Source organism: Eptatretus burgeri, chromosome 12, assembly GCF_056783735.1.
Source record: "Eptatretus burgeri isolate ZD-2024b chromosome 12, Ebu_testis_v1, whole genome shotgun sequence".
Taxonomy (NCBI): domain Eukaryota; kingdom Metazoa; phylum Chordata; class Myxini; order Myxiniformes; family Myxinidae; genus Eptatretus; species Eptatretus burgeri.
In genome coordinates this window covers 20,499,185-20,523,136 of record NC_140972.1, presented here as the reverse complement: position 1 = coordinate 20,523,136, position 23,952 = coordinate 20,499,185, and the positions used below count along the sequence as shown (strand labels likewise).

The window sequence follows — 23,952 nt, the reverse complement described above, 5'->3', positions numbered from 1 at the left end:
GAGTTTTCCCTGGACACACTGACTCACTCCTTTTCGCTTTCTATCCACATTTCTCATTCGTTCACGAGGAATGCACGAGAGGACTCAACAATTACATTCTCGACCCATTCAGGGATGGGTGACTGATTTGCATTCATGATTTCCACTGTCCCACCATGAACATTCCCAAGTACTTCCATTCACATGGTGCACCACATCATCACCCCCTCTTCTTCCTCCCCTCCCCCTTTCAAGTTGGGACCAACGTAAACCCATGGGCTTTCGTCGGGTGAGCGAAGGGTCCTCAACAAGCCCCGCCTTTTCATGTGTTTGTGTCTCTTTCTCTTTCTTATCTCGTTTCCTCAGAGTGACAGGCACCTACATGCAGAAAATCATATTATGTTGATTGACATAATAACTTGTATTGATTGGCTTGTATGCTTAAGGGTAAGATCTTTCTTTGTGACACTGTTTTTGCTCTGTAAATAAGTCTGGAAATATGTGTTTTGCTTTTATAAACTTGACAAACTGCCCAGTTGTCTTTTCTCTTTTGGTTAGACACCAGTGTGTAAATAGTGGATTGAAGTAATACCCCATTTCACTACGGTTAGTCATTAACCAATGTCCCACTTATGGTGTTGCTCGGCCGTTCTTGATGGATAAGAGTAGGGATTTGACATTATGGTTCCCTCTCTGGGGGGATTAATTTGCAGGTAAGGTTATGCAGGAATTTCACACGAGGACACTACCTGAACTAATCATCTTAGATGGCGTCCGCCGTGCCCCAGAGTTATCTGCGTCTTATCGACTTTCCGTAATGGGTCGGGAAGCCGGTCCGAGAAGCCCCCCCTGACCTGGACCGGGGGATCCGTCACATTACACTGCTTGTTTGCTTCCGGGGCCATAATATAAATTATACAAGCTTTAGCATCGTTTGCAAAAAGTTAGTGTGTGTGTGTGTGTGTGTGTGTGTGTGTGTGTGTGCGCGCGCGCGCGCACGCGCACGCGCATGTTAATTGTTTATCACGGCCGATGCGAGTTTGTCCGAAAGCAAATGGTCCGAACCCACACTTTTCTTCTTTGGATATTTTTTGTTCCAAAATTTCCGTGAGCCCAATTTGAATTCAGGAACACAACAATCTTGGTTCACCATTTCAAAATTCCCACTTCTGTTTAAATGCTGAAATTATATTTAAAAGATTATTTGAATTCACACTTCACACTCCAGCAATGGTGGGATAAAAGTGCCCGGCGAGAAAAACTGATTTACTGAAAACACACACAGCACATGCGCAAAAGCCCTCCTTTACCATTCACGCGTCATTTCCAAAGTTGTATATTTTCGATGAAGATCTGAATCAAATAGGCTTTTAATATTACGTTAAAGATTTTTTTTTTCTTTAAATATTTTGTGAGACTCAAATTGAGATGAATTGAGTTCAACAAAAGTTTGAATGCAAGTTCAGATGATTCAGAAATCCTGTTTCAGAAGGAAACTTTTCCCCAAACAAAGTTCTGAACATTCAGGAAGCAAATCTCACAGACGTGGCCCGGATAATGACGGATGGCCGGCATGTCCATCAAAATACCACGGACACCATCTGCAACACTCATCTCTGACTGAATTTTCGCACCCAGGGTCGTTTTCCCGTACCTATCCGATGAATGAGGCAAAGGAGGAACCGTGCCGGCAGCTGCTTTCGGAATTTCAATTGACCTCGTGAACCAGCGTTGCGTGCCGCACCCTATCGTCGATCAGACCAATGAATCACTTGGGCCAGTTGCCTCAGAAGCCTGATCTCAGATCAAACCCAAGCAGGATAAGTCGAGACACGATGTCCTCTTTCATCAACTTATTACACAAGCAGGAAATTGGCGGAGGAAATGGCGGTTGGGAAATTCAAACTGGAAAATGGCAGGAATAATCAGGAAAGATAATGCAAGCAATATTAAAAATGTACAAGTACGGATGCATTCCTCTTGCCCCTTACGCAATATACCCGCCATCGGATCCTTTAAACAATTACCGAGCACGTCTATTGAAATGGATCCAGGCACCGGAATAAATGAGAGAAACTGTGGGAAGCCGGATGAGAAATAGTCGTAAGAAAGAGGGAGTGAGGGGTCTACTATGTTCCGCCCAAATCACCTCCACAACTTGAATGAATCTATGGTCACCCCAATACTCAGCGGTTCGGGTTCGCCTCCAGCTCACTCACTCACAGACTCCTCCCTCCGCTCCGCTAGCACCCTGGTCGTGTGGAGACGCTAGATGTTTTCGGGCTGAGGCGAGGTGGGCAGCTCTGTGGTGGCGTGATGACAGCTGGGCTGAGGTGAAGGCATGCCGGACTCTGTGTGTACCTCTGTGAGTGAGGTGTAAAAAGGAGAGAGAGTATGAGAATATGTTGAGGACAAGAAAAATATGGAATATCATGAAGTGAAGAAGAAGAAAGTTGGAAAGGAAAGTTGAAAGAAAGCGAGCAAAGGAGAAAATCTGTAATCTCGCTACAATTTCCTCCAATCTGCTTTCAAATCTGCTGCATCTCTTCTTTTGATTCCCCTTCCCCACCCTTGTTTTACGGCTTCTTGGTTCACCATTGGTCCGAGCTGGTGAGGGATGTCGCCAACCCCCTGGTGTTGATTGGCTGGGTCTCTGCTTTCTGCCTGGCAACGCAATTCAATTGGGCAATGTGGGGCCTTTGTGGAGGTTCTGTCTGGGGCTGGGAAGGAGTTTAAACTTGCTGTCACCCCCCTCTCAATGGTGAAGCTTTGCTTGCAGTTGAACACTGAAGAGAAGGACGTGGGAATTTGTTTTCGGTGCCGTGTGTCTGTGTTGTGAGAAATCGTTTGAGTTGAGAATGTGATGAAAAGAAAGAACATAAACTTATTCTCACTCACAGTCGCGACACATCTATCCACATGAAAATGATAGATTCTGAATTACTAAACAGAATGCGAAGACGAAACTGGCTTCAAACGGATGTGCTGTGATTTGTCCTTCCTGGGGGTCACATGTGTCACACGAGTTTTGGTTCATCTTTGAAAATAAACGTTCAATCATCATTGTCCATTAAAAGTGAGGAAATACATATCTGTCAATCCACATGTTTCGGATGAAGGCGAATAAATTATTCTGTTTAGTGTTTGTTGTTTTTATTGCAGGTCCGTCATATATAAACCCCCTCGGGGATTCCGAGTTTGAGTGGATTAAGAACCTTCGACAGAGGGTAAACGAATCCACACGACACATCCTGGATATCAGATTGGATCACAAAATGCAGGTATGAAGAATTGTTATTTGTGCCACATATTGAGATTAAGATCATGCCCACGAGTTAACTCACCATTGATTTGCTCTAACCCTAAATAAATTGCAACAAACTTGATGGTCAGCTCAAAAACGCTTCATTGGAGAAAGTTTCGAGGGTACGAAGGTTACATACTTGTGACAATGCTCCATTTTGTATGAAGGAGATCATTTTTGATTAATGGAGGTTGATGAAGAAGATGCAAAAATTACATCCGAATAATTTTGTTCGGAAGGGAACAGTGTCGCTCCTCATCAATCAAGTGCAACCCCAATCTGTTCTCCTATACCACTGGTTCATTCATTTGTCCTTGCGAGATCATTCTGCCTGTGTAACCATCCCCAGAGACACTGGGAGACATTTATTGAATGATCGATTTTATTTACATGTATAGATGTGTGTGTGTGTGTTTGGATGTATGTATATATATGTCTGTAAGTGTGTATATATATATATATATATATATATATATATATATATATATATATATATATATATATATATATATATATATATATATATATATATATATATATATATATATATATATATATATATATATATATCTCTATATATATTTCTATATATTGGTTCACGAGTCAGTAAGTGACCACAATTTTCGTTATGGGCGTTTGTCTGTCTGTCTGTTTGTCTGTCCCGAGCATAGCTCCGTGGGTTTTGATCCGATCCTGATAAAATTTGGATGGGAGGTTTATATCATGATCTCGTTGTGTTTTCTTAAGAATGGGCATGGTGTGCCCATTATGGGCGGAGCCACGCCCAAAAAACGTGTTTTTAGGGTGTAGCCGATTTCAAGTTACATCTTCTCCGAAGGTGTTTGTCGAATCTGGCAGGGGTTTCATTATTCGATTATCCCAATGGCACTTGCATCGCCCATGGAGCTCGATTTTTCATTTTCGTCCCAAGGTCAAGGTCACAAGGTCACGAACTTAGAAAATGCCAAAATAATCAATAAATTGGGCATCGAGCTCCTTCGGTTTTCAACTGTTTTGAATGAAAGTTGGTATGCAAGTAGTGCTCTCCAAGTACGACAACTTTCATCATTTACGTTTTTCCCGATTCCTGCCAGTTTGCCCGTGGCGTCCCCTCGAAGGTCAAAAATAAAAAAGGAGAACCGTGGACATTGCTCGTGAACCATCGCCGTCTCCAGACTTGTGTATATATAATATATATATATATATATATATATATATATATATATATATATATATATATATATATATGTATATATATATATATATATATGTATATATATATATATATATTGATGTTGAGGGGGAGAGAGAGAGAGAGAGAGAGAGAGAGAGAGAGAGAGAGAGAGAGAGAGAGAGAGAGAGAGAGAGAGAGAGAGAGAGAGAGAGAGAGAGAGAGAGAGAGAGAGAGAGAGAGAGAGAGAGAGAGAGAGAGAGAGAGAGAGAGAGAGAGAGAGAGAGAGAGAGAGAGAGAGAGAGAGAGAGAGAGAGAGAGAGAGAGAGAGAGAGAGAGAGAGAGAGAGAGAGAGAGAGAGACAGAGACAGAGACAGAGACAGAGACAGAGACAGAGAGAGAGAGAGAGAGAGAGAGAGAGAGAGAGAGAGAGAGAGAGAGAGAGAGAGAGAGAGAGAGAGAGAGAATAAGATTGGGGCGGTTGGGATTACACATTTTTAAAGAAGAAGGGGCTTCGAACCAAAAATATATAACGAGTTTGACTTTGCGTATCAAAGCAAAAATGCGAGAGCAGACCCGGTCTCAGGCAACGTTTCACCAGCTTCATCAGACACAATCAACATCAGGCACAAAATGGATATATTATGTGTGATGAAGCCGGTTAAACTTTGCCTGAGAATGGGCCTGCTCTCGCATTTTTGCTCAAATTAGTGGAGTCGATTGAGATTTTTACTTTTGGCTCGAAGTGCCTTCTTCTTAAAAAATTTATGTGCATATATCTATATATGTATACATATCTGTGTGTATATACACAATGTGTGAGAAATCGAACCACGTTTCCCCATTGTCGTGGGTTGCTCACCTGAATTTGATTTTTCATTTTTTTTCCTTTCATTCTTTTCTTTTCATTTATTTTTATTTTCAGATATGAATATGCCTGGTATTTGCTTAATGATGAGGGTGGTGGGCTTGGGATCCAAGGGTCCTGAGTTCAAATCATGCTCAGCAAATGAATTAACACCAGGTGGGGTTGACTCAGCCTGTTATCCTTTCAACGTTGGCCAAATGAGTACCTGCTTGCTGGGATGTTTGAGCCATTTGAGTATCCTGTGTTGGAGTGGTGATCCATCTGGGATTGTGCCTAATATCACAGGAGACTGCTTTGGCAGCACCAACACTCTGTACAGAGTATGGTCTCGAGGGATTTGGATGGATTTATGAATGTTGTTTGACAATTCTGCAATTTTTTTTTCTGCTGTACTGGCTTCGATGTCCATCGGCATGAAAATTTCAGCTTTCTATGTCACCCAGAAGGTCGCAATCTTTAATATTAGTCAGTCAGTCAATCAGTGCCAGAGCTTTATATGATAATATGTACAGTCGACAGAAAGAGTTTATATTATAATGTGTAGAGTATACAGAGAGAGCTTTTCTTTTCATATGTCGAGTACACAATTTTTTTGGTACATATATATTTAATTTTTTTTTCAGTCTACCTTTCTGTTTTTTTTCCTGAACCCGTGGGAACAGATTCACCATTGTGGTTTCATCCTAATTAATTGAAAGTTAGAAGCTGTACTTATTGCTCGAAGATGTGAAAATTATCTGTGCAGATGCCATCTGCATTTTATCGAAATTAAGACAATTTTGTTTCCATGTTTTTGATGCTTATGATACGTGCTGGTGCAGGTTATGGATCTTAATATGGATATCATGCGTTTGGAACAAAAACTACAACAGAGTGAGAGGTTGTGTCAAAACCTCAAGTCCAAGTTTATCCTTCAAACCAAAAACATGAAGGCTGAGAAAACTCAGAATGCCAAGTGTGATGTGGAAAACCAAAAGATGGAGCATAAACAGCAAGGTGGGTTCCACTGAGATGGATGTAATGCTCGAATGGTGTGGACAAAACAAGCAGTCTCAAAACAACTTAAGTTTGTTCTTTCTCCGTACTGTCCTGTCCTGTCCTGCCCTGCATCCGGATCTTGTAAATACGAGCGGGCAGTGTTTCCCTCCAGGCTGTTGAACCCTCCTCAGCCCACCTGAGGTGGGAATTGTGCTGCGGCACATTGTTGGAAATGCACATTATGATTTTTGTCATTTTGAAAGAAATTTTATTGATCACAGCACATCATTCTCCATGTTGTAATTTTAAGAAGGCCCATTGTATAATGAAGATGATAGATAATATCTGCTACCACCAAAGGTGGCGCTGTTTCCACCATACCTGTACACGATGTGCATCTTCACTATAATTCATGGATCGTTGTTTGTTTGTGTGTGTGCATATTTGTTTGTTTGTTGCGCTACTCCTCCGAGAGTTCTGGGCCAATTCATTTCATCCAGACTTGCTGCATTGGATCAATATGACCATAATTAGTGCATCGGGGTGTTTTTATATTTGCTGGTGGTCTTTGAGGAAGGGGAGGGGGGAATGCAAATTATGAATGTGAATACGTATCATGGAGTACCATTCCAGGTGGGAGAGAGTATTACAAGTCCCTTCCCTTTATTGTGGAGTATTCCTGTCCCCACATTTTTAAATGCAATGGCCCTTCAGCAAGTAGAGAAGGAAACAGCCTGTTGGTAGATTGCAGCAAATGCTGCTAATTTAGACCACCCCTACTGGCGGCCGCTTACCATGCAAGGAGTGGTGCCTCCTGAACTGTCTCCAGAAGTGTATTGGGTGCTCTCATGCTTGCATGCCCTGCTGAAACTTGACCCACATTGCAGCTTGTGATTATGGTGAGATAGACAACAGACCACTTGGTGGAGGTAAGCCCAATACTTCACATTGATGGAAAATGGAATTTGCTGAAACTTGACCCACACTGCAGCTTGTGATTATGGTGAGATAGACAACAGACCACTTGGTGGAGGTAAGCCCAATACTTCACATTGATGGAAAATGGAATTAGCTGAAACAGCTCACTGCGCAAGGCCAGCGATGGCTGATGGCTGCCTTTCACCAGCTAGTTAACTCAACTCAAAACGAACAATACGAAGAAGGAAGGGAGAGCAGGACAATCGAGTCAGTGGGAATAGAAAAGATCATGAATACAAATAGGGAATAACGAGATGGTGATTGGTGCCAATTTAACAGATTGGACAGAATAACATGATTGGACGAACACAGGGAGGAGATTCTCCAGTGGGGGATTTGAGGTGGGGTGGGGGGGAAGAGTAGAGATGAGCAGTTTCCTTGCATTAGGTGAGGGTAACAAGGTTAGGTTACAAGCAGAACAAGTGCAGCCTGTTTGGGCTTGTGAGGAACAAGTTACTGAGAAATCTACGGGGAAAGAACTGCTTGGATATCCACCTGTCTGTGGTGGGAGAAGAACAGCCCTTAAGCCTGTATCTCACTGGGCTGGAACAGCTCGCGACAAAATGTGAACGGGATTCTCCAAAATGCCTCGAAACGTTCGCGGTGGTTCTCAATTTCCTCGCGTGAGTCGCAGGACGTTGCTCTGATGTCGCTTGACTTTTGAACATGTTCAAAAAATTCGTGCGACAAATTTTCTCTCAAAAAAGTCACAGAGTCGTCGCGTTTGTCTCGAACCCTTCTCAATTTAGTTTCCATGAGTCAGAAGGTGCGACAAATGTGAGACCACTTTGTGAGGGATTGGCGACCGATGAAACTAAATTGTGACTGATTGGAGAAAAAAAATGATAATCTGTCCTGGGACCCCTGAGAGTTTCGTAATTATATCGCAATTTGTTCCCAATGACGTGAGGCATACGCAAATGTGAGATATTCGTGAGACATACGCAAAAATAAATTCAGTGTGATTCCAAGTGAAAATTATCGCTATTTTATCGCAATTTTGTGTCTCCAACTCGTCGCGAACTGTCGCAGCCCAGTGAGATACAGGCTTTACACGGAAGCCTCTTGGTGAGTCATAACCAATCAGCCTCAATGTATTGGATTCCCTCATTTTTCAGGGGTGAAATGTGAGATCTGTGAGGATCAGCCCAGAAATGTGTTGCCTCCTCCAGGGCAATGCAAATATAATCTTGTGCAGCATTTGATGTTCACGGCCGAGTATTGCTCAGCGATGAAGGTTACTCGCACCTCAGGAAATTTCTGCACAGTGTGAGAATGTTACTTTTTTTTTTTTTTACAAATTGTGGTCCATCAATATATGGCAAATGTGAAAATGTATGATCATATTTAACCTCCGCCATCAAAGATGGACGGAGGTTGCTGTTTTCACCCCTGTCTGTTTGTTTGTTTGTTTGTTTGTTTGTGAACAGTATTACGGAAAAACTCCTGGACGGATTTCGACGAAACTTGGTGGGGGGATTTGGTATTGTCCAAGGATCATGCCATAAGATTTTGGACTTGGTCCAAATTCCAATATGGCCGCTATGGCGGCCATTTTGAAAAAAATTTGAATTTTTGTTTTTGCATTTCTACATGTTTTAAGTGATTTCCAATAAAAAAAATTAATAATTTGTGAGAGAAAAAAACAACCAAATTTTGCACCTTTTTTTCAAAAAAATTTCGATTTTTTTTTTTTGGCATTTCTACATGCGTGTCGATCTAGTTTAGTTTCTTCAATCGTGGTTCAGTCGAGTCTGATCCGTTTTGAACTACAATGAATAGGATATCAGGTTCACTTAAGTGACCCAGCAGTGTTGGCGGTGGAGGTTTTGCACTCTACCGAGTGCTCCCCCTCTAGTTTTTTTCTGTAATTTGCAGAAAAAATTACATTGTTGTAATTTATCAGTTCCATCCATGGTGTAGCAGCAGCCAGGCCAATGCCAATCTCCCGAACTGCCGGTGATGAGGCCAGCGAGCAGAGATAAGTCCATGCTCCAGTAGATTGCTGATCAACCATGAGCACCGAATGGAACCGCCAATCCTGACAGGGTTTCACGACTTTCCGTGGAAACCTTACTTGTGCACGGGCACACCAAGGGACTTGGGAGGGGGTGTGGGGGGGGTGGTCTCATGCGGTCGATGCATACTCGCGTTAACTTACCTGATCAGGTGCAGCCGAGTGGAGTTGCGAAGGTCGCACCGGCAAACAGCCAATCGCCAATTAGTGGGGTACAATTTTCTGGCTTCGCTACGTGTGGCCTCCGCTGAACCAACAGAGGAAAAGACATGACAAACTGGTGACATTCACAAAAATAGGACAGCGCGTCCTGAAGGTCACCTGGATTTGGAAACACAGTCACTCACTTCAACCCCCCCCCCCCGCAGAACTTTTTCGACCCTGATTTTTTTTTTTTTAATGCTGTGAACAAACTTTGGTACATCACGGGCGATGAAGGTTGTGGGCAAGTTTCAATGAAATTGTGTGTTTAGTTTCGGAAAAGAGATAAAACACTTATTTTAGGAAGGAGGGGGAAGACTCTCCCCCCCCCCCACCGTAGACCCTTCAATGATCGCAGATTTTGATGCGGCCGATACACTTTTGTACATCTTGGGTGATGAAGATTGTGATGAAGTTTCAGCTCAATTGTGTATGTCGTTTCGGAGACGATTGCAAATACCCATTTTGGGGGGTTCAATGTTTCTTTCTCTCCCCATGGACCCCCATAATAAGCTTAGATTTTGAGCCGATCAAGACACCGTTGTTAGGCATCAGATATGAACCTTGTGACCAAGTTTCATCAAAATTGTGTGTTTTGTTCAAGCGATTGTGACAAGTATTTACAGACTGACACATCACTCACTCACTTATCTGCAGACACTGCTCAATGGCATATAATAAGCCCTAACAGCTGATCTCAAACGAATACGAATGAAACTAGAAGGACACTCAATGGAGCGCATACCTCTGCCAGGCTAATTAGTTTACATTTTGTATCCCACTGATCGACCGGATCTGGATTCGGACCTGAACTAAAATTTAATCGGCTCGTTCTCATCACCGAACCAAGTCACCCACCAAGTTTTGTCCGAATCCGTTCATAACTTTTTGAAATACTGTGCTATATGTCGTTTTAGCCCGATGACTCAATGGTGAAGAATCACTGAAAAATATTCTCGAATCCGGATCCTGATTCGAATCTTCACCAAAATCAAATCAATTCTTCCTTGTCACATATCCAAGCTCCACAAAATTTTGTTTAAATCCATCCAAAACTTATTGACATGTCCTGCTATACATCGTTTTTGGCCCTATCTCCCAATGGTGAAGAATCACTTACAAAATTCTCAGATCCAGATCCCGATTCGGATCTTCACCAAAATCTAATCATTTCAACCTTGTCACATAACCAAGCTCCACAAAACTTTGTCCAAATCCGTATACAACATTTTGAGATATTTTGTTCACAAACAAACAAACAAACAAGCAGAGGTGAAACAATAACCTCCGTCCACCTTAAGTGGCAGAAGTAATAAGTGACTCGGGTCCGCTTTATGTTGTGTGCCATTGCCTCGGGGTGAGTGGCGATTTCGCAGAGCTGGAACAATATTATCACAGATTTGTCGCTTGTATGTTATCAATTAAATCACATAATATATCGTACATTGAGAAAACTGTTACATTCCACCATGGATCATCCTGATTGCGAAGTAAACAGGAGTTGGAAAGCAACCTCTTTTTACCATGCTTCTCCTGTCTCTTTCTGCTCTCATTTGCGCTTGTCATTCAAAGAACATGGATGTGGCTCTGTCATCTCACAGCTGACAACACACATGGATTTAAACAAACCACAAAATATATTGCTTGCATTGTGGTTTGTCGATGCGAATGATAATGAAGAAAAACTTTTGGTTTGATCATCTTCATCATGTTTGCTGTTTTTCTGGTGATATGCAGGGGAGTGCTTTGATTTAAAGCACAAGATGCACGAGCTGGAACATGCACTGAGTGTGCATGAGGAGGAAATGGCGGTGATGCGAAACAAGCTTTTTGAAGAGTTCGAGCAAAAGCATCGAACCATCATTGAGCGCGCTTCACAGAAGGAAAAGAAGCTCGTTGACGAAAATCGGCATTTGAAAGAAGCTATCTGTGTATGTACATCATTCATGTTTGCACATCATCCATGTTTGTACATCATCCATGTTTGTACATCATCCATGTTTGTACATCATCCATGTTTGCACATCTATCATATTTGTTTGAATATCCTCCACCTATGTATACCAACGCTGTTTGATGTTTTCACGTCATTCATTTATGCATGCAATTTGTGCATCGTTTCTGTATGTAAATACAGGACACGTAAACATGTCAACATACGCATTTTCATAATCACATCTACATCATCCTTGTTGTATTATTGTACCTATGCATGTATAATTGTCAATGTTTGCACTTTTGTGTTGATATATTGCATAAATCATACAGTGTGTGTGTGTGTGTGTGTGTGTGTGTGTGTGTGTGTGTGTGTGTGTGTGTGTGTGTGTGTGTGTGTGTGTGTGTATGTATATCTAATATATATATATATTTATATATATATATATATATATATATATATATATATATATATATATATATATATATATCTTTTTTTTATACAGTGGGGAGAACAAGTATTTGATACACTGCCGATTTTGCAGGTTTTCCCACTTACAAAGCCCGTAGAGGTCTGTAATTTTTATCATCGGTACACTTCCACTGTGAAAGACGGAATCTAAAACAAAAATCCTGAAAATCACATTGTATGATTTTAAAATAATTAATTTGCATTTTATTGCATGAAATAAGTATTTGATCACCGACCAACCAGTAAGAATTCCGGCTCTCACAGACCTGTTCGTTTTGTCTTTAAGAAGCCCTCCCATTCTCCACTCATTTCCTGTATTAACTGCAACTGTTTGAACTCGTTATCTGCGTAAAAGACAGCTGTCCACATTCAATCAATCAGACTCCAACCTCTCCACAATGGGCAAGACCAGAGAGCTGTCAATGGACATCAGGGAGAAAATTGTAGACTTGCACAAGGCTGGGATGGGCGACAGGACAAATAGGCAAGCAGCTTGGTGAGAAGGCAACAACTGTTGGTGCAATTATTAGAAAATGAAAGAAGTTCAAGATAACAGTCAATCTCCCTCGGTCTGGGGCTCCATGCAAGATCTCACCTCGTGGAGCCTCAATGATCATGAGAAAGGTGAGGGATCAGCCCAGAACTACAGGGCAGGACCTGGTCAATGACCTGAAGAGAGCTGGGACCACAGTATCAAAATAAACCATCAGTTACACACTACGCCGTCATGGATTAAAATCCTGCAGCGCACGCAAGGTCCCTCTGCTCAAGCCAGCGCATGTCCAGGCCTGTCTGAAGTTTGCCAATGACCATCTGGATGATCCAGAGGAGGAATGGGAGAAGGTCATGTGGTCTGATGAGACCAAAATAGAGCTTTTTGGTTTAAACTCCACTCGCCGTGTTTGGAGGAAGAAGAACGATGAGTACAACCCCAAGAACACCATCCCAACCGTGAACAATGGAGGTGGAAACATCATTATTTGGGGATGCTTTTCTGCAAAGGGGACAGGACGACTGCACCGTATTGAGGGGAGGATGGATGGGGGCATGTATCACGAGATCTTGGCCAACAACCTCCTTCCCTCAACAAGAGCATTTTCGATGGGGCGTGGCTGGGTCTTCCAGCATGACAACGACCCGAAACACACCGCCAGGGCAACTCAGGAGTGGCTCCGTAAGAAGCATCTCAAGGTCCTGGAGTGGCCTCGCCAGTCTACAGAGCTGAACCCAATAGAAAATCTTTGGAGGGAGCTGAAAGTCTGTGTTGCCCAGCGACAGCCCCAAAACCTGAAGGATCTGGAGAAGATCTGTATGCAGGAGTGGGCCAAAATCCCTGCTGCAGTCTGTGCAAACCTGGTTAAGAACTACAGGAAAGGTCAGATCTCTGAAATTGCAAACAAAGGTTTCTGTTCCAAATATTAAATTCTGTTTGTCTGATGTATCAAATGCTTATTTCATGCAATAAAATGCAAATTAATTATTTAAAAATCATACAATGTGATTTTCAAGATTATTATTTTCGATTCCGTCTTTCACAGTTGAAGTGTACCTATGATAAAAAATTACAGACCTCTACGTGCTTTGTAAGTGGGAAAACCTGCAAAATCGGCAGTGTATCAAATACTTGTTCTCCCCACTGTGTGTATCTATATATATATATATATATATATATATATATATATATATATATATATATATATATATATATATATATATATATATATATATATATATATATATATATATATATATATATATATATATATATATATATATATGATATATTACGAATACTCTCATCTTGTATGTATGTTCCCGAAATACAGCCAAAATGGCACACAATCGTTCAAAAATTTCAGGCCGACCTTACTCATCATTCTCCTGCGGTGTGCATTATCAAGTTTCGTTCAAATCGGGCAACAAAAAAAAATATTAAAAAATAAATTCCCAATTCAGTCAAGTACTCAAGGGGGGCATGAGACAAGAGGGGTGGGAGTGGGAAGGACAAAACAGTGGGGAACAGAGACATTAGGAGATCTGTGGAAGGGAGAGGGATGGGGTGGGGAACATGGGGAATACATGATGGACATTACAGGGACTTTCAGGAACAAAAGCAGGGTAATTGAAGGATGTGGGCTTGGGTGGATTAGCGGGGGTAGAAAAGGTTGAAGATTTGGAGAGGGGATGATAAGAGGTGGTGGTGAACAGCTGTTTTGAAGGCCTGTAGGGAAGAATGGGATTGAATAGATTGAGGGAGTTTATTCCAAAGGCGGGAAAAAAGAGGAATGAAAGAGTGACGGTGAGCAGTGATTCGTGATTTTGGTAGTTTTACCAGAAGGGGGTGGTTGGCGGACCTTGAGCGCCCTGCGCAAATGTGGTGTGGACAAATCGCAGAGAGAGAGAGGGGGGACGAGGCTGGAGAGGAGACGGTAGAAGACAGAAAGACCACCGACCAACCTGCGGTGAGAGAGTAAGAGGCCCAAAGACTCAGCCTCATTGTCGGAGATGCCAATGATCCGAAATGCCTTGGTTTCCACAGCGTGAAGCCGAGAAAGGTGGGAGGCAGGAGCACCAGCCCAGAGGGGAGAGCAGTACTCCATCAGGCTGCGGACGAAAGCTTTGTAAGTGGTCAGGAGCTCAGGTGGGCCGAGGAAGGACTTTGCATGACGGAGGATTCCCAGTCGGCGACTGGCTTTGGAGACGAGGTTTGAAATGTGGCTTTCCCAGGAAAGGTTATGGCAAATAGTAAGACCCAGAAGCTTGAAAGAAAGGACTTCTTCCAGAGGATTGTTGAGAAAGTGGATGGGGGGGGGGGGTTCTAACCGGTCCTTTCGAAGAGACATAGTGAGAGTGTGAGATTTGTCCGGATTGAAAGACAAGGGTCGTCGTCTAAAATAAATAGCTCAAGGGTGGAATTGATACACCAATTGATACAACGAATGGTGGGGTGATGAAAGACACGGGTTCACGGGTCTTCTCGTGTAAAAGAAATATTTGTGGACAATATCTGCATGTTTGTGTGTAATATCGTTAGGGCCACGGGTACCGAGTGTATTATGAGGGGGTTAATCCTCGTTTCTCCTCAGAAGAACCGGACCTGGGGCCACTGTTCACAATTAACTTTGTGGTGCAGTGTGTTGCTTGAACAAGTCAGGTGGCCGAGCATTTACTGCTGGTGCATGCCGAGGACGACAGGTTAATTTTTATGGAAATTACCTTCCATTCGATCTTGGATTGGTCAATGCTGGATCAATGGAAGCAAATGACAATCAGAGACAGGTTGAAACATCAACAAGGAATTTATTATGAAGAAAAATAAATATAGTGAAGAACTTTTTATTTCCTTGCAGATGAAGTGGTTGTGTCTGAGGTGTGGTGTTGTGCAATGTGGGGGGTGCGGTGTCGTGCCAGAGGAAAATGGGATTGCGAGTCAGTAATGATGTTGTTTGTGTGTCCAAAGAAGATGGGATGGAGAGGTGGATAGAGAGAGGGGAGAATAGATGCGTCAGCACAAAGATCCCTAACCAAGCTGTGTAAAGGTTTGCATGTGTCGTGTGTACCTCCGTGGGACGCTATGCCTGAGCTCGTGATGTGGCACGTTATCTCCTGCTTAATTACTTTGCCGTGGCAACGTGCGCTCCGCACTGGTCCTTCTGGCTGCACGGGGGTAGCGGAACATCAACAGCATGGCAGGGAATCTCGGCAGTCGCCCCTGATCAGGCTCTCAAAGAAGAAGCATGTTCTGGCAATCACACACCAATAGCGAGACAGGGAACGAAGCGAAGAGGCCAGTGAAGTGCCGAGCAGAGAGCAAAGAGAGTCTAATGGCTCCGCACTCCCCCTTTTATGAGTTCCGGGCGAAGGGTGGGGTGATGAGCGGAAAGCGAAGCGCTGTGGCCCAAATCCTGCTCTATTGGGCCACAGCGGCCCGATCCTACCCTGCCAAGCTCCGGGACCGGAAACCGTCTCAGATACCCACCCACTTTGGCCACGGGTCGGAACTCCTGACTCAACATAGGGCATGCTCTCTGAGCTGGCACCCCGGCCCTGAACGTGCTCCGAGTGCAGTCTGAATGTCGAGTGCAGTCGCAGCGGACTTTCCCTGCCACCACTGGATGAGGGTTGTATCAATTCCAGATGCTCATCTGGGATGTCCCCGGTGAGATGTGGTCGGGCTATTGACGTCTGTTTCGTGTTCAAGCATCGTGCGGTGCCGAGGACAATCCGAGTCGTGTGGTGCTCCTCAAAAGAGAGTGGCGAATTGTTGCGATGCAGAGGTATGAGGGGGGCAGGGATCTTTTTCCACATCTGCGGGAGGCGTTTGTGGTCAAAGTGGTGAGGTTTGGTGAGGCAGATGTGAAGGAAGGTGAGGTGCCATTTGGGAATTGGTGCGCATATTTGACAAAACAATGGCACGCGATGCACGGGTGGTATTGTGTGGAGTGGAGTGGTGTGGTGGATCCGAGCCATGGAAAGCAACGTAGTGTGCTCATTATCAATTACCTATTGAATGGCGTGTGTGCTTGCATGTTTGTTTCGTGCATTGTATAAAAGGACAGGGTTAGGGGAGGAATCAGAATGTGAATCAGAGCACATGCCATAATCTCAAGAATCTGTTAAACGAAGCCGAATGACAAAATTTAAGTTCCGGAATCGAACTTAGCAGCAATTCTGACTTCTAAGAAACCTTTATCCAATTTGGACATTACTTGGGCGTTTCTGGGTGCATGGGTTTATCGACGCAATTGGTAATCACTTGCCAAGCCAGGTGTTCTGTTTGAGTGCTTGTTTGAGTGTTTAAGCCACTTGCCAAGCACCCTACAGTTGATGGTGGTGCAGTTCGTGTCCCGATGAGGATGTGCAGTTGACAGTTACGACAAGATTGAGTGTGTGTGTGGTTTTCTTTTTGTTCGTAAAGCATAACATTTTCTCTCTGTGCAAACTCCCCTCTGTCCACCCCCCTCTCTCTCTCTCTCTCTGCCCATTCTCACTCTGCCTCCTCCTCATGCAGTGTTGCACCCTCCCACACCTCTTTCTCTCTCCCTCTTTTTCTCTATCTCTCTTTGTCTCCATATGGTGTTTGTGTCAGGGCAGTGTTTATCTCTGGGTGGTCTTTGGTTTCAGTCATGAGAAACTGATGGTTTGATAATTTTGTGGCAGGAACACGATACGACCATAACAAATCTGCAGGATCAAATTGATCAAGCAGAGATGATGATTTCAAGGCAGGCGAATATGATACAAAGGCAGACCAGTGAGCTCGAGAAGATCGGCCCACACAGTAAGCTTCGTGCTTTCATCGAGGTGAGTTACATCCAGTGTCAAACTGAAGCCTTGAGGCTGAGAGGTGAGAGATGGATTGGAGTCCTATGTAGGGATTCAAATGAGTTTGGTGATGGACTCAGCCACTTGGTGACTCAGCCACTTCGTCACTCACCTGTTTGAGTCGCAACACACCACACCAAATTCATCATAAGCTCTGCTGTGTTTGTGTGTGTTTTATCACTGATTTTGTAAAGCACTTCCTGTATATATTTTATAACTCTTGCTGCACGTTTTGTATCATGCATTGGTGATGCAACAGCATCCACATAGACCTGCGGTGTCTGTGATGCAGATATTGTTTCGTGCACATTTTAATTGGAATATCATACATGGATGAATGGAAGTGTTTCAACACATGATTTGTACATGACAAGTGAACCACATTTTACCACATGATACTATTTACACCACCATCCATACTTATTTACTCCTGCCACAAACAAAAATCGGAGAAAAACAAGAAAAATCCCGAAGGGCACTCGGTGGAGCACACACCTCCACCATGCAATGCCTGATCCACGAGAACATATCGGGCCCAATACACTTTTTAAATATAATGTGATGCATCATTTTTGGCCCTCCCTCCCAATGTTGAAGAATGACTTGAAAAATTAAAAATTCTCGTGTCCTTATCTTGATTCAGATCTTCACCAAAATCGAATCAATTTGTTCTTTTCACCACCCAACTTATCCACCAAGTTTCATCTGTATCCGTCCAGAAATTTTTGAGATGTCGTTTTTAACCCCATCTCTCAATGCTGAAGAATCACTTTAAAATTCTCATCGCCAGATCTGGAACTTCACCAAACTCTAATCATTTCGGCCTTGCCACGTTCCCAACCTGTCCACCAAGTTTTATAGGTAACCGTGCACAACTTTTTGAGATATCCTGCACACAGACAAACAAATGGACAGACAGGCAGGGGTGAAAACATAACCTCCTTCCACCTTTAGTGGCAGAGGTGAAAAAAGGAAAAAGGTGATGGAATGGAATTCCAAAAATTGGGGCAATACCCCAGGGCGCTCACCTGGTAGAATAATGATACTGAGGAGGAAGTCAACATCAGATGGAATTGTAAAAATGTACCAATGAACCAATGTTGTTGTTGTGAAGACCAATTTTTGAGGGCAACCCAACCCCAGCAAAAACCATCTTCGACCCCAATTGAAAAAAATATGTGAATAAACTTTGGAACATCACAAGTCATGAAGGTTGTGGTCAAGTTTCATCAAAATCGTGTTTGTTGTTGTTCAAGTGTACTTGTATCTGTTTGCAAGTATATCATGCCTGTCCATGCTTGCATATCCATTAATGTGTGGCCCATGTATGTATGTATGTTGTGAAAGTATGCAGACAACATACGCACAAATTCTGATTGTGAACAATGTACATCATCCAATTCCCAATGCACACCCCCATTTTATGTCAGGTCACATCTTTGTTGTGCTTCACTAATATAATGGTTTGACAATGTTGTGGCAGGAACAAGATGTGACCATTACAAAACTGCGACATCAAATCGATGAAGAAGAGGTAGAGATTTCGAGGCAGGCCAAGCTCATACAGAGCCAGGCCCTTGAGCTGGAGGAGATCGGCCCAGGCAGTGAGTTTCTCTGTAAACATGAGGTGAGTTACATCCAGAGTAAAACTAAAGCTTTGAGAGGTTGGTACCTTTTGAGATGAGGAGTGAAGAGAGTGATTCGTATTCTCGGATCCAAATGAGAATAGTGATCCTGAAACGAGTTTCGTTGCATGATTTTAGTGTGGAGTAATAATTTTAATTGTCCAAAGGATCATGATCAGATTTGAAAATCCAACACAAACTCCAACGATAAAAAAATCGTTTATTTTCTTTTATTATCCTTTTTTATTTATCTTTTTCGTGATATACAAATGAGATGTTGAAAACATCCTCATTGTGGACGAAATGGCTTCTCGGGGTGCAGATCTTACTTGATGGAATTACTGGCTCAAGGCAATTCGTGCCTGAAAGACGTGAAGACAAAATACTGTTCCTCGAGACTCAACTCCTTTGGGTTTTTTAACGACAGACTTGGTGGAAGTTATAAAACTTCATGCTGTTGTTGAATCATTTTGAAACATTTTAATATAATTGTGCGAAGTGCAAAAAATCTACAGAACATTGAACGAGGTATGCTAACCGCTGCAGGAAGCAAGGATGTAAAAGCTGACGTTTTAGGTGGTAACCATTCCGGGCTGTTCTTGTGGCCAACTGCTGGCAATTCTCTGTATTTAATTATTTACGTATGTCTGAACTGCACAGAATTGAAAACGGCTCGTGGTCGATTTTCACCAAATTTTCACACGTGCTTGTGGTACACAGTGTCGGGTGAAGGGCTTGAAAATAAATCGCCCACTTCTCTCCCCCACTCCGACAATGGTGGGGGAGACGACCTGCAATTTTCATCTGGACGCGTATCATCGTGCAAGTTGTTCAACCACTGACCCCTGCCTGAGGGAGGGTATATTGACACCGTGTATCATGCACAAAGGCAACAGGTTGTAATTTTCAATCACTGAGTGGCTTGTATTTTAATCAGCCAGTGATAGCAAACCACGCTCGAGTCTGTGGTTGATCAGTGCCCCAGACGAGATACACTTCTAGTCTTGGGGGATTTCAATGCATCGACTGGAACTGATAGGGATGGTTATGAGACATGTGTTGGTCCCCATGGGTCAGGAACTATGAACCAGAATAGCATTAAGTTCCTTGACTTTGCAAGAAGTCATGGACTTAGGGTGGCTGGTTCATGGTTTCAGCATCCACAAGCTCATCGCTGGACTTGGTATTCCAACGCTGGCGGTGTGGCAAAGGAGATTGACCATGTCCTCATTGACGGTCGTTGGAGGATGATCCAAAACTGCAGGATCCACCAGAGTGCTCAGTTCCTCAATACTGACCACAGGCTTGTTGTAGCAACTCTAAAGCTGCACCTTAAATCCTGGAGAATGGTCCCATCCCAGCCTAGGCTGGATGTTGGCAAGCTCAGGGATGAGAGAGCAGCTGAGGAGTTTGCGAACAGGCTGAGTGGACACTTGCGGGGTCTGGGTGATTTGGTGTGTCCTGAAGAGTTGTGGAGTGCCTTCAAGACCACCATCCTTGATGTTGCCGGTGGATGTCTTGGAACTCACCGCAGGGCAAAGAAGATTTTTGTCTCTCAAGGGACACTGGATACCATTGACCAGAGTTGCAGGGCCAGAGCTGAGCTGTTCAGGGAGCTGAGGCGTAAAACTGTACGTGCACTGAGGGTGGACAAGGAGGCCTTTGTGTGAGGAATCTGTGAGGGGGTAGAGCATCACCTGTGGACAGGTGATTCTCGTCCCGCTTGCAGGGGAATTCCCGCATTGCGTTCATCCAAGCCCATCCCTCGGATCACTGCAGTTAGAGCAGAGAGTGGTAGGCTCTTGACAGAGGAGTCTGAAGTGAAGGCCCGCTGGCCCGGTTAATTTGAGCGGTTGTACCAGGCTGATCCCCCAGCTGTCGAGTTGGACGTCAAGGGTGTTGCAATCCCTGTTGCTGACCCTTGAATCAACTGTGGTCCACCTTCGCTTGTTGAAGCACGGGCTGCAGTGAACCAGTTGAAACGGTGCAGAGCTCCAGGGATCTGTGGCATCCATGCTGAACTTCTCAAGGTTGGTGGAAATGCTGCTCTCGTGTCGTTGCATGCAGTTTTGTGCTCTGCCTGGAACACAGGCATCATCCCAATTGATTGGAAGAGGGGCCTTGTTGTTCCTCTCTGGAAAGGGAAGGGTGATCGCCAAGACTGCAAAAACTACCGAGGGGTGACGCTGCTCTCAGTGCCGGGCAAGGTCTTTGCTCGGATAATTCTTGATAGGGTTCGCCATCATCTGCTTGAGCACCAGCGTCCAGAGCAGTCAGGCTTTACACCAAAGAGGTCAACGATTGACCGTATCCTTGCCCTTCGTGTCCTCACCGAACGCAGACGAGAATTTCGGCAGGGGCTGCTTGCAGCCTATGTTGATCTCTGTAAAGCGTTTGATTTAGTGAATCGGGATGTCCTCTGGAGGATTCTTGGTCTTCGTGGGGTGCCACCAAAACTGATCGATCTGATATCTGAACTCTACTCTGGTACTGAGAGTGCTGTGTAGTGTGGTGTTACCATCTCTGACTTATTTCCAGTTGTTGCTGGAGTTCGTCAGGGGTGTGTACTGGCCCCCACACTTTTCAGCACTTGTATGGACTGGATTTTAGGGAGGATGTCGGAGAGATCAAGCTGCGGTGCATCGTTTGGGAATGTCAAGATCTCGGACCTTGATTTTGCAGATGATGCAGTCATCTTTGCGGAGACTTTAGATATCCTTTTGGGGGCCCTCGTGGTGCGGAATGAGGAGTCGGAGCCGCTGGGATTACGGGTTTCTTGGGTCAAAACTAAGATCCAGGCTTTCTGTGACATCTTGGATGCTGCTGTCCTGTCTGTGTCTGTTTGTGGTGAGGATGTTGAGGTCGTGGAGAGATTCACTTACCTTGGCAGTGATATTCATGTCTCTGCTGGCTGTGAGTCAGAGGTCAATAGATGTCTGGTTCGGGCCTGGGGAGTCATGGATTCACTGGATCATGGGGTGTGACTTTGCCGGTACCTGTGCGGCAGGACGAAAGTCCGAGTCTTCAGGTCCTTGGTACTTCCAGTCTTGCTCTATGGATGCGAGACTTGGACTCTGACCAAGGATCTGAGACGGAAACTTAATTCCTTTGGTTCCAGGTCTCTTCGGAGAATCCTTGGCTATCGCTGGTTGGATTTTGTGTCCAACGAGCGATTGCTGAGAGAGACTCGGATGAGATTTTTTACCTGCATAGTCCGTGAGCGTCAGTTGCGGCTGTATGGACATGTGGCTCGTTTTCCTGACGCTGATCCTGCTCACCAGATTCTCTCAGCGAGGGAGTCTCATGAGTGCAGGAGGCCAGTGGGCCGACCACGTGCCTCGTGGTTGCAGCAGGTTGACCATCATCTCAAGGAGATGGGGATGGGCCTGGCATCTGCCTGGGGGATGGCCAGACGGAGGCCCCTGGAATACCGGCGGAAAGTGGATGCAGCGACGCGCTGTTCTGGCACATGCTCCCATACCTGACCTGACCTGATAGCAAAGCGTGTGACACTTTGTTCCGGCTCGGACATTTTGTGAGTTTGCTTGATTTTGTGTCGTCCACTCACGTGATGAATGTGGCTGCATCTTTGTCAGCCCTGTGTGATTTTTGTGTTTTGCTGAATTAATTTCCCTGCAGCTCTTCTTGTCAAAGATTGAAACGACAGAATGAGGAGGTAGCAACATCGATGAAATGCAGTGTTTTTGATCAAAATGATAATGCAACAACATATCTGCAAAAAGATCACACAGCTGCTCTGTGGTGATATCAGAGCAACATGGTGGAAATTCTCATTGTCCATTGTTTGCATTTAATTTTGAGGAGCAGGCAGTGCCAACTGTCCTTCTTTTTCTTCTTTTGTATGCTGCACATGGCTGCGAGTGGGATCATTGACTGAGGGTTTGGCTGTGCCTCTGATGCAACGTTCTCTGTCGGTTAGGACATGAATTTGTAATTTGTTCAAAGTGCTGGTGATAGCTCACCTACTCTCCCACTCTTCGTGAAGGAAACTGTTGGATCTTTATTGTCCATCAACTAATGTTGACAGACTGGACGCCCAGTCCAATGTCCATCCAAGGGAATCACCTTGCCTGCGAGACTGTTTGTGGCTGAGCTGAGATTCAAACCCAGTCCAGATGGCCAGACAGAGGGATATGTGCAGACCTCTTGGCTATTCTGCCACCTCCCAGGTATTGCACATGAAACTAGAACAGCATTCAGTTCAGCACATACCTGTGCCAGGCTGAACAGTTTACGTTTTGTATCCCATTGAAAGGCCGGATTTGGATCTGAACCTGAAGCAAAATGTAATCGGCTTGTGCTTGTTAATCGATGAGAGATCTCAAAGCAACAAGATGCCTTTGCATCAATTTAGCCAAGCAGGTTTTATCAACATCAGAAACCTGGACTAGTCTACATTGAACGTGATGTGAGACTATTCATTTTGGTTGACTTATTCTATGTCCGTCGTGACAGAATATCATTCCAAATGAAGGTGTCTTACCCTTTATTTGTAGTTTTCACCTTAAAACAAGCTGAGCACAAAACAAATTGAAACTTTTGATTTGATTCATGCACTTGCTCTCAATTTACCTCTGAAAGATATCATACCTTGAAAATCTTTAAATATTATCTCTCTCACACACATACACACACACACACACACACACACACACACACACACACACACACACACACACACACACACACACACACACACACACACACCAGCATTTTGAACAAAAGAAGAGGTCAACTCAAATGGGATGGATAACGAATCATTATATCTGCCCAGGACCAAGGACGCAACACTAATCCATCGAAATATTACTTAAACTCTCATCTTGTATGTATGTGTGTATGTATGTATGTATGTATGTGTGTGTGTATGTATGTATGTATGTATGTACGTATGTATGTATGTGTGTATGTATGTATGTATGTATGTGTGTATGTATGTATGTATGTGTGTGTATGTGTGTATGTGTGTATGTATGTATGTATGTATGTATGTATGTATGTATGTATGTGTGTATGTATGTATTTATGTATGTATGTTCCCGAAATACAGCCAAAACGGTACACGATAGCAAAAAATT

The 23,952-nt window shown here is 43.8% G+C and overlaps 1 protein-coding gene across 1 annotated transcript in view; it reads left to right on the top strand.

Annotated features, from left to right (window-relative positions):
• Positions 1-23,952, top strand: part of LOC147015215 (uncharacterized) — a 48,724-nt gene that overhangs the window by 3,905 nt on the left and 20,867 nt on the right. The window contains exons 3-7 of the mRNA XM_085849774.1: positions 3,142-3,260; positions 6,144-6,318; positions 11,234-11,427; positions 17,064-17,207; positions 18,712-18,855. Of these exons, the coding sequence (XP_085705900.1) occupies positions 3,142-3,260; positions 6,144-6,318; positions 11,234-11,427; positions 17,064-17,207; positions 18,712-18,855 (776 nt within the window). The remainder of the gene's footprint in view (positions 1-3,141; positions 3,261-6,143; positions 6,319-11,233; positions 11,428-17,063; positions 17,208-18,711; positions 18,856-23,952) is intronic.